This window comes from Lichenostomus cassidix, chromosome 8 (assembly GCF_008360975.1).
Source record: "Lichenostomus cassidix isolate B80296 chromosome 8, HeHo_3.0, whole genome shotgun sequence".
NCBI lineage: Eukaryota > Metazoa > Chordata > Aves > Passeriformes > Meliphagidae > Lichenostomus > Lichenostomus cassidix.
In genome coordinates, this window is record NC_139489.1 from 5,810,571 (window position 1) to 5,822,245 (window position 11,675).

The following is an 11,675-nucleotide window of genomic DNA, read 5'->3' on the forward strand; positions in this document are numbered from 1 at the left end:
GCCTTCACCAGGCCAGAATCCAGCCAATGACACATGCATAAGTCAGACACCCCCAAAAATGCAGGGATAAAAGACCTTCCTTTCCCCCCTCAGCCTAAAACTACAGCTCTTTTCTTTTTCAGCTCGTCAGCTCAAGGTAAATGACAGCTACCTAAAGACACTTCAGGAGATGCTATATATAGGGTGAAGTGAACTTTTCCCCAGGAAGCTCTAGATCTAGGTCATCTTGCTTCTTCTGGGAGGCAGGAAAAACCAGGTTATTCATTGAACAAGATTACAGTTTCTAGATGAAATAAAAGATTACTTGGACCATGAAATTTTGTGTGGATAGTATTTTTTTGTTTCCTAAAGGACTTTTAAAAACAAGAGTCGCCATTAGACACTGTCTCTTTGAATACCTGGCTCCATCTACTTTAAACTGAGAAGCCCACTACCTTTACAGAAGGAATGGGCATTGTTTGGTAAACTTACTTTCAGTAGCTTAGCGACACAGTAAAATAAATACAACCTCAGGTCTCAGAAATTTCAAGGAGTTTGTCTACATTCAGACCTGATGTAAAATCCCTACATGCACCTCATTTGTGGTTCTTACAGATGACAGGAACGATTACATCCAACCCAGCACAGCTCCAGGCGAGCTATCGTGTGAATCCATTCTGATGGATTAAGTACCACATTCCAGTTGAGGGCAGGGTGGGAGAATAACCAAGCACCTCGCTCAGATTTGGGCCAAGGCCACCATCTAACTCAGCCCAGCCACTGAGGGTACCTGGCCAGCTCAGCCACTGCAGCATCCTGAAGTTGCCATCAGCTGAAGAGGTGTGCCTGGAGATCAAGCAGGAAGAATTTTCTCAGCTCAGAACAGACCTTAGTGCAACTCTACAGACATAGTGCTCTTCACTAGCTTCTGACCAGCAGATCCCTAAAAATTGTCTAGTAGAAGTGTGGGCCTGCATTTCAGTTTAGTGACTACAGAGGGGATTTCATCAGCTCTTGTGAGCCCACAGAGCCTTGGAGAGCCAGGAACTAAGAGGTGAAAAAGCACCAACCAAGAAAAGAATTAACAGTTAATTTAAAGTAAGTATTTTTGCTTGAATTTTAAAACTGATTCTGTTCCCTTCCAAGAAGGGTAATATACTTTCAAGGACACCATTCTCTATGGGACAATCCACAACTGCCTCAAGGTCTCCAAATATATAGATGCAACATAAAAGAACTCTGTGAAGCAGACACTAAAGCAATGTCTTAGTCATATTTCATAAGCTAAAGTGAAGATATATATGGATGCAACTGCAATACAAATCATAATATTCAAACAGAAAACAACCAAGGGAAATCCCAAAACATCAGAAACTGGCAACAGCAATTAAGCAAGTATTACTACAGAGCATAAAATAAAGTCTACAGATGTTAAAATATTAATTTCAGTGTCTTAACTAAATCTGAATTTAGAGCATTGGTTTGCTGAGCCTTTTATGTGTTTTCCACTGAATACAGCAGTTCACTGCTTTTTGTTAAGCAACAGTACAGACCAAACCAGTTTAGCAGTTTGGTACGTCTGCAGTCAAGCAATGCTTGCACTCATTTGTTCAAAACCTGGGAGCAATCACTTCTCTTTCTGAACTTTAAATAAAATTAATGTATTCAGGCAAAATAAATACTGGCCTTAATCTATATTGCAAAATTATACTATGTCTGAATTAAAGATTTCGACAACTGTGTTAATAAAACACTGTGATTAACGTTCAGCGCACAGAACAAGCTCTGTATCTGGCTTTAATTACAGTGATGAATAAAAGTCAGACACAGGCATCGTCCCAGAGTATTCATGCATTATACTGTCCCATAGATACTGAAATAATGGAATCTGATGCACTTTGATCTCTTAGATAAGCCTCCCACAGCTCTGAAACAGAAAGGGCAAGAGCACCCAACCTCATCCAATTCTGCAGTGTTCGCACACTGAGTCACAAGAGATTTGTATCCGTACTACCAAGATACATCTTATGGGAGTAAATACAGAGAAATATTGCTTCATTTCCTTCTGGCTAGAGCTTGTACACAAATCATCTGGAGAGCCACACAGAGTGAGAGTGGTGAGGACTACAGGGACACCTAACAGTCTCCACAGGGCTATATATACTTGGACAGTAGTTTTGTTAATTTGTGGGATATATTCTAGGATTTTTAAGCAGTTTTGCCACGACAAAGATTAGAAACTGGCAGCATGTGGTACATGTAATGGTTTTAATCATGGCTGCAGGACGGTCAATTCCTTGCTTTTGTCCAAACCAGCACAGACTGACTCATTTTTTGCTTACAACTGGATAGTCAAGCAGCTTCATTAAATTTTATTAGTCATAAACCAGGCGTTTCCTTGATGCTTGTACGACTTCTAGCAGTCCAAACTCTGCTGGCAATGTGGGCTAGCTACAATCCCAAGCTCTGGCAAACTCAGCACTGTCAGCCAGCTGAGACTTGTCTTTGACTGGCATGAAGTTGTCCCTGCATGAGCATTTGGCCTTGGAGTACAGGGCACTTCACGCAAGGACTGCTCCAGAACCATGCCTCTAGAAAGACAAATTGCTCCCTCTGAGCAAAAAGCAGATGAGAGGACACAGAAGCCACTCCAGTGTCCAAAAACACAACCAAGGGAAACAGGTTTCAGTATTGCAAGGATAACAGTCTGTACATTCATCACTGCATGCTGGGGCTGAAGGAGAAACCGAATTTCCTGAGTCACAGTTTCTCTCATCCTTCCAACAGTTTCAGTCCTCCCCCAGACACCTCAGGTCCACATCATCCCTCAACTAAACCAGTGGCTAAAACCAGAGGCAGGATGAGAAGGCTCCAAAATCAGCCCAGCCTTTGACAGAGGGTTCGTGTGCGTGCAAACGTGCACAGACCATGCGTGAGCGTTGTGGTGGATCAGCAGAAATGCCCAGTGCAATAACCCAGCTGGTTGTGATTTGGCTGACGCAACTGCGGTTGAAAGGATGGTTCTTTTATCTCCTCCTCCAGTTGCTGCACGCATCTGCTCTTTGTCCGTGTCACCGTGTGTGGATCCTGGCCCAGCAGCTTTTATGCCACCGGCATTCTGACTTTCTTCTCCGCTGATGAGAAACAGAGTGGTTGGCAGATTCCTATGGAGGGGCTGGTAAATAAAATAATCGCTCTCTGTAACCGTTTGGTCTCTTGGAAATTGTTTCATTAGTTCATAGGAAAGTCACGGTTGATTCGCTTTGGTCCATTCCACAGATCATTATCTCCTCAAAACATAAAAGTAGTTTATTTTCCGTGGGTCAGAAACTGACTCCAGATGTACAGCCAGCAACAGCTGATCACAGCGTTCAACCCGAGGTACATACGGGAAACAGAAGAGCTTCCTGAATCCATGGTGGTCCTAGATTTTAGGGAGGGTGGTATTGTATGTTTGGGTTGGCTTGTCCAAAAGAATGCACAATCTTCCAGCATAGCAAAGATTCATCACCCTGATTAGGCAAGATTTCTTATTACCATCTCCCCAGCCTCTTCATTCCTACTAATCAAGCATCTGGAATGCAGGCTGCCAAATAAACGCTGAACTATCAGATTCCAAAACAGATTTTAGGAGACTTATCTACTGCCTTAAACAGATCCTCTGATAAAGCTCCCTCTCTGCAGCATCAGGTTTGCCATAAATTTCTGCAGAGGTTCCTTTTGTAATAGAGGAACATTATTTTATTAAAATCAAATTACCATCGAACACTTTACAAACTTGAATTAAATTACTAAGCATGCCTGCACTAAAGATAAACTTTATTACTCCTTTACTCCTCATTTTACAGTGAAGAAACTAAAGGACAGACCAATTACGTGGTTTGCTGAAGTTACAAATAGATCATGAGACATTAAATCAGGATGATGATAGCTTATCCTAGGGCTGCTAGAGTGGGTTTTTTAGGTGGATTTTGTTTTGTTTCGTCTCAGGGCTGAGGGTTGTTTTGGTTGAAGTGCAGTTTTACTCAGCAAGAAGTTACACAACTCTAGCTCTGCTGGGACAGGTCGCTGCTATGGCTGTTTCCCCAAGAGGTGGGCAGAAAAAGACAGCATATTCTACAAAAACACATCCTACCTTCAGGGAGCAACTCACATCTTTGCTCCTGAGACCTCCATAATGTCAGGGCCAATTTTTCTTGTAGTCTAAATCGAGACTGAAGCTTGCTTTGCCTTTCAGAGTCAGGAGCATGGTGACTCTTCAACTTTTTCCCCTGAAAAGGTTTCATTTTTACTCAGCCACAACATCCCTAAAAACCTGCTCATTTTGTAATTCTTTGGTCTCTAAGGAACTGTTTCATTAGCTCACAGAAAAGCCATGGCTGATCTGCTTTAGTCTTTTCCTCAGACTATTACTTCTTCAAAACACAAATCCATTTCTCTTTGCGCATATGGAGAGGCAGAAACAAGGACAAGCACAAAGACTGGAAGAGACAAGTCTGCCACAAGCAAGAGGTGTTATTTTTAGTTTCTTTGCCTTACATTCTGCAACCAGTTTGACTACAACCATTAACAAGGTCTGCAGAAGTGCTCATTAAGCTGAGCTTCCTTCCTTTGTTGAAGTGATGAACAGGGACACAGGAAGACAGGGACAGACCCTGTAGAGCCTCTTGATCCAACTTAAGACACTTCTTGCAGAAATCCATGTGAAGCAGAAAGCAATTCTCTGTCAAATGTGATTATAAACATATTATCTTCTTTCCAAAATTCCCCCTGGAAAATCTTCTGGACAGAGTGGTTAGGAACAGATCCTTACCAACTCCCAAGTCAACCGTGAATCTACAAACCAACTCTAATTTTATACAAAAGATGGTAACACAGAGAACTCAAACATCAGCACCCACTTCCCACTTCCTCTAGCCATGCCTAACACATTTTTAACCGAATATAAACCAAATAGTTTAAAATCTATTTTAAGCAGATAAAGCATTACAATATTCAACCAATATTAATTAAAATATTCATGAATAGGTATTTTCAAGACTGAAGTTACCTAACTGTGATACTATCTGGTATCCTTTATTTTCAGGTCTGTCTTCCTTCCTCTCTTCTCTGCCCCACCAGCTTTTTTCACTAGCAAAATGAAAGGCAGCCCCCATCAGCCAGCGTGGCAGGCAATGCTGAAATGAGTATACACTGAGACAGGAAATACAGGTGCAGACATTTTCTAACTGTTGTCTAGAAAGGAAGTTTAGACTTAGCACTCTCAAGAAACTTTTCATCTAGAACTGATTACCACCAATACAATTCTCTAGACAACTTGCTAAGTTCTTCAGCAATGGAAGTGTAAGAAGTGTCACGGCATATTGTTCACTAACCAAATACTCTTAAATGCTACTATAATGACATTAATAATACATGTATTTCATTACTGTATGGAAAATTAACTGTATATCCCGACATTGTTATTAAAATAAAGGTTTACTGCTTTGCACATACAAATAATTTGCCAGAACTGCAGCACAAAACATGGAACATTTACAGCTTTTCTGAATGCAGGTGCCAAATTGTACCGTAACTTCTTATCAGGAATGACTTAGTCACTTAATGTTTGGTCTTTCACAGATAGAATGTTATTCCAGAGTACTATTAAAGTCCTTCTTCATTTCTGAGAATGAGTTACATGGCATCACTCAAGCAATCACACCTTTGAAGAGAAGCACAAAACATCACTGGCTACTCTATCATTTCTTATCCATGCAGCAAACTCTCAACTTCAGCTCCTCCATCACTTTCTCTCCTCGCTGCAGCTGATATTCACCTCGGGCACTGCTGCCAGAAGGCAGCAGCCAGCAACACAGCAACAAAGACAAAGGGTTTGAAGTTTCCACCAGACTAAGGAACTGTAGACTGGAGTGGTATTTCAGTTCACATCCACAAGTGCAACTGTAATTCATACACATCATCACCAAGATGTGGAAGACATGCAGAAAGGGCAAGACATGCATAGGCAACTTTTAAATATACTGCCTTCTCTTATATGAAAGTAACCCTACTAGTTGGTTTGCTTTTTTCATGGACAGTTTTCTGTATGTAATGTTTTCCCATCACATCTTTCCCCCTTTCATGCTGTTCCAACATATGCCAGGAGTTCCAGCTTTGCACAATCACTCCCCAGTAGATTATAACCTGTTACACTATGGTAGTCTTCTTTCGTGTACAATACACGCAATCACAGATGATAAATCATTGCAATTGGGGCCCAAGGGAATTTTTGTTCAGCTGTTTCTATAAATGGGTGCGACTCCTAGATTAGAATTCATTTGGCTAGCAATTCTTAATTATATTAATTACCATGCCTTTGAAAAGACAGCATCAGAACACCAATGTATTACTTAAGTCACAAGGAGAGTGTAGCAAAGGCTTTGTTTCTCTGTTGGGCAAAAGACATCCAACACTCCCATCCACGGGGCAAGTTTCACACAGAAATGCAGGGGAATATTTCAAGAAAATTGTCTGGCTGTTCAAACTGGGCACTTGTCTGGCATCTCCAGGGCTGCACCTACTGTGCTGTGCTCAGGCTGAAGGGACTGAGCCACTCACTGGCCTGTGGCAGTGCCAGGACAGGCTGATGTGCCACCTCCCTGAACTAGGGACAGCTGGAATGAAGCACGACAAGACAGAGGGATAAGGATGTGTACATCGTGTGCAGGTGACACTCAGTTAACAGAGGAGGCCCAAGGAGGCTATTGCAGCAACCTCAGTTTTAAGAGAAGCCATGAGACATCCTAAATTGCACTTTCAAAACCTGCTGTCCCCAACAGCTTTTGGAGGATTATGGGAGCATGGCATTGGGTTAAGCTCATGTCTGTGATCTCTCGTCTCATTTTGTGCCTACAGCCAAATCAAATGAGTATCCAGGCCAAAAGGTTTTAAATTAATCCCTCCAAATAAAAAAAAAAAAAAAAAAAGAAAAAAATCCACTAGATCCACTGAAACATTTTATCTGGCCTGTAAGACAACACAAGGTGGTACAAAGTACCAGAGGGTGCTTTGGAGCTCTTCAGATAACAGGGTAAAATATTTTATTAGTCTGTCTGCCATGTCAACATATCAGAAGTGCTGTTATGAGTTTACTCTCAATACCAAGAACTTGTGCTTACTTCTCATGCTTTCAGCTAAGTAATTTAGCAAGTACTATACATCTTTTGTAGAAGACTGAGGTATATTTTGTCCACAGTAATACTTTCTAGAAACTTAGGGAGAAAAGGTGTAAAGCATTCTGTACTTTACTGTGTAAAAATTCCAAAATTTAATAAAATGGCAAATGATTTCCTACCGCAATTAAGGAACTATTTAAGAACAGAAATATGAGACAAGGATTAAGAAAAGGGACACATCTGTTCTGCAAAATAAAGTCTTTGAGGAGAACTACTAGAAGTAAGAGAAACTGAAAAAAAACCCACAGTGAACTTGTATGGAAAAACAGCAGAAGGCATATTGCCAACAGATGGTGAAGAAGTCATACACCGAAAAGGAAAACAAACTTGAAAGCATACTCAATTTTGAGGACTTGAGAAAAAAAAAAACCAAAACCAAAGCTACCTCCTTCCTAATCACAGATTCCCTGGTTAAAAATGGAGCTGCATGTTCTTAACACTTAGAAAAGCAGTTGTAATTTCTGGGTTCTAAAATGGAGGCATTCAAAATTAGCGTCTGTCTATGAAAATATTGGTCCACTCTTGAAATCACTTCCTTCCTCCCCGCCATGAAAACACACTCTTTTTTTGGTGTGTTTTCATTATTTCCCATGTTAGCCGTCAAGCTCAATGCACTGCAAAATACCTGATGCTTTAATGGGCCACTTTCTCATCAACTCAGATACCTGTTTAAAAAGATGCTTCCTCCCTGAGACCTTTCTGCAGCAGCTGGTAACATGTACTGCCACAGAAACCAAGACAGACAGATTTGCAGAGCCTCTCAATGCAAGTTATTCCCCATTATTCCAAGTGTCCATGCTGCCAATCCAATTCTCAACCTCACTTCTGGGAGCAGGAATTTTACACAGCCAGTTTAATAGCACTCACTGATCAAAGCAATCTGACATGCTATACTGAAATTATGACTGGGGGTGCATTTTGCAGTTGGAAATCAATAGGTAAATAAAAATTATGGCATAACAAGATTCCCACATGAATGCCCATGGCACAATCCTGTCAGATCATGAAAAAGTATTTTAAATGTCAAAATAATACAGAAGTTATCTTCTACAACTGTGTATCTTCACCCAACAAGCCTCCTTCCCCTAGTTTGCATGCCTTGCAAGAGCTATTCAGGAAGTTGGCACATTTTTGCTGCAAACCCAAGAGCAACAGACATACCAGATTTTAGTCTCTTCTAAAATATGTCCATTTTGCAGCTGAAATTTCAGTGGTTGGCTTTAAAACTGTTCACCTTCCAGCTTTTTGAGGCGAGTTGCAACAAACAAGTTCTCAAACTTATTTTATCCTCTTCCTTGCTTATCATTCCTAATGTCTACACATTATACACTAACTCTGGTTAAGACACTGAAAGAAGTAATTACCAGGAACAAGGGCACAATTCCCATCTGTAACACTGAACTTAAGCTGCCACTTGAAAGTTAGAATGAGTGACCTATTGCTAGCAAAAAAGTAATACTGGAGCATCAGCAATTGTTCATACCTGTTTGTATATCTTGTAAACATTAAACAATCTAAAATTATAAACCCCCTCAACCTCAAAGTGCACAAAATGCTGCATAATATAGTAGGTAAGGCTTTTTTTTTTTTTAAGTCACAAACCATTGCGGTTCAAAATCTGTGGAAAGACTAGCTTTGATTTTGACTATGAGACACTAAATGCTACCCTAAGGTGAAGCTTTAGGAACTGCCAGCATCAGTGGAGGAGCTTTCAGGACAGACAGTGATGTTTGACACAGCCAAGTGCCTGTGGGCACATCACCTGATGCTGCTCAGCTCTCTTCAGCCGAGGGAAGGTTTGCTATGAATACACTTACTCGATAATAGACACCTGTGGGTTCATTTATTTTACTGTCTATCGTGTTCTCAGTCAACCATCCACACTTACAGACAACTTTTTCATCAAAAAAATTTTAAAAGCCTCTGAGGACAGAGGAAGAGTCATTACCTACACTGACACCCACACCAGAAGGCCTGCATAAGGCATACTGGTGACTCTTACAAGAGCTAACAGGTTGTTTTCAAAGGGAAAAACGAAAATGAAAAAAACAACCCCTCCAAAAGTCTTCCTGAAATCACAGATATAAACGCAGTAAATTGCAGAGTCAAACTTTTATGCTGATTTGACAAAAATACAATGCATTCCTAAACCTCGGGGACAATTCAAGCTTAGTTTAGAACAACACAACCTTTAGAAAACTTGACCTGCCACGAAGCACTTTGTTTACTGGACTTCAGCAGACATAGCTCAGAAATCACGAAAGAAATTCCTCACATCAGGGAATTTCTTGCAACATTCAGCTTTTGCACCCAAACAAAACAATCAGGCACACACTGCCAAGAAACATCAGTGCAGCTTCAGGGCACCAGCAAGGGCTGCTATGTGTAGGGCTTCTCTTCAACACTCACGGGGCTCCTATCAGGGTGGAATTCTTGAACTTGTTAAAGCATTTGTAGATTACACGCCTGTCCGGTTAAATACTTCCTGCAATTTTTTAAATTATACATCAGGGTCTGCAATTATGGAATGACTCTCATCCTAGAAAACACACAGCTCTCAAGTCACCCCCCCAGAATGTATGTTTCGACTTCTATTTCTATAGATTCCTCTGGAATGTATGCTATTATCCCATATAGGAAAACACTTTCAAAACTTGAACAGAATGTGCAGCTCGACCACCGGAAGGTTTTCCTTTCCATTTTTCAGCGCTGTAGACGGCTTGTTTAGGTCAGTACACATTTCTGTAGGTGGGGGTGGAGATCACAGGGAGCAGACATGTGCAACCCCAAGTTCAGGTTCTGTTTCGTGTCCATCCCTTGCAGAGGCTTTCACACCAACGCCATCCCCCCTCCTCATCGGCCTTATCCTCCGCTGTCAGCAAAGCCATCAAAGCAAATACCCGGCCTTTTCCTTCTTTCCCCCTGATTCGTCATCAAGATGTAAATTAACAGATTCTCACTGAGACAGAAAAAAAAAAACCACCCCACCGAACAATGGGAAACACTTCCCCGCCGGTGCCCCACAGGACGGAGGGAAACAGGATCCCCTGCGCTGGGGGAGTTACTTAGCGGGGATCAGATGCTGCTAAAAATACGGGAGCGGTGCGAGCGGGCCCGGACAAAGCCCGGGCAGGGCCCCCGGTCCCCGTCCCGGAGCGTCCCCGCGCCAGACGGTGATGTCACCGCCGGCGGCAACAAAGGACGCGGCACCGGCCGGGCGGCCCCTGCCCTCCGCCCCCCGCCCCCCGCCCCGCCGGCGGCACCGCGCCGCCCGGAGCGCCGGCACCGGCCCAGACAAAGCGGCTTCCCCCGCGCTACGTGCAGGCGGAAAGGGAGAGGTTCGGGCCGCCCAGTGCCGGAGCGGCGGCGAGGCGGCGGCGGCCGCCGGGAGAGGGAGAGCGGCCCCGCTGCCCCCGGCCCGCTGCCGCCCCCTCCCCTACCTGATATGGCGGCGGCGGCTCCTGATCCGGCTCAGCCCCGTCTCCGTAGCTGGCTCTGTCCGACTGCGACTCGTGGAGCAGCGAGATGTCATCCGAGGTGGGGGACTTGAGGCAGTTCCCCATCTTCCCGGGGGGAGCGCGGCCCCCCCTCCGCCTCCTCCCGCTCCGGCGGCGGATCCGCGCCCTCAGCCGCCCCGCCGCAGCGCGCAGCCCGCAGCCGCCCCGCCGGGGAGGCTCATGCCAGCCCCGGCCCTAAGCGGCTTAGCAGCAGCAGCCCGGCCGCCTCCCGCTCCGCTCCGCGGCCGCCCCGACCCCCGAGCCGGGGGGGCGGCAGGACGGGCCTCCCACCCCCCGTGGGGTAGCGGGCTCCGGTGGGTCCGCCCGCCCCGCGGCTGCCCGACGCGGTTCTGCTTCCCGGTCACCAGCTCCCTGCGCACTGGGCTTTGTCGCACGGGCCGCCCTGGCTCCTCCTCTCACCCCTCCCCGCCGGGCCCGGGCAGCAGCCGCTGGGCCTGGCTCGGCTCCGCGCCCCCGGCCCCGCCGCGGGGACAGCCCTGCCCGCCCCCGGCGGGACGAGGCGGGACGGGACGGGCTGAGGGACCCGGCCGCCCGCTGGGCTCCCCCGGCCCCAAAATGGTGGGAGCCGCGTCGCTCCGCCCCCGAGCGCGGTGTTTGTTTGTGTTCCGGGCATGGCGGAGCTGGCGGTCGCTCGGGCCCGGCGGGGCGGGACGGGACGGACGGGGACAGAGGGGACCGCCAGCACCGCCCGGCCCAGCCCGGCTGGGGGTCAGGGCGAGGCCCAGGGACCTTCCCGAGGGTTCCCCAGAGGCAGGGAATGGCTTCGGTCAGTGTAGGGACAGAGCGCTGAACCCCAGCGTGCAGCAAAACCAGCAACAGGCACTCGGCTTTCTTAAAGGGTTTTTCCTGAAGGGTTTTTATGTGATAAACAGATACTCTTACAAACCATATATTTAGCTCTTTTTTTTTCCCTTTTATAAAAACATATTCATACTTGGATGTAAGTATAGTTTGGGCAAAT

The 11,675-nt window shown here is 45.1% G+C and overlaps 1 protein-coding gene across 1 annotated transcript in view; it reads right to left on the reverse strand.

The window, feature by feature from the left end:
* Positions 1 to 10,770, reverse strand: part of RNF11 (ring finger protein 11) — a 30,764-nt gene extending 19,994 nt beyond the window's left edge. Inside the window, exon 1 of the mRNA XM_085067622.1 lies at positions 10,637 to 10,770. Within this exon, the coding sequence (XP_084923748.1) occupies positions 10,637 to 10,759 (123 nt within the window). The 5' untranslated portion in view covers positions 10,760 to 10,770. The remainder of the gene's footprint in view (positions 1 to 10,636) is intronic.
* Positions 10,771 to 11,675: the final 905 nt, after the last annotated feature.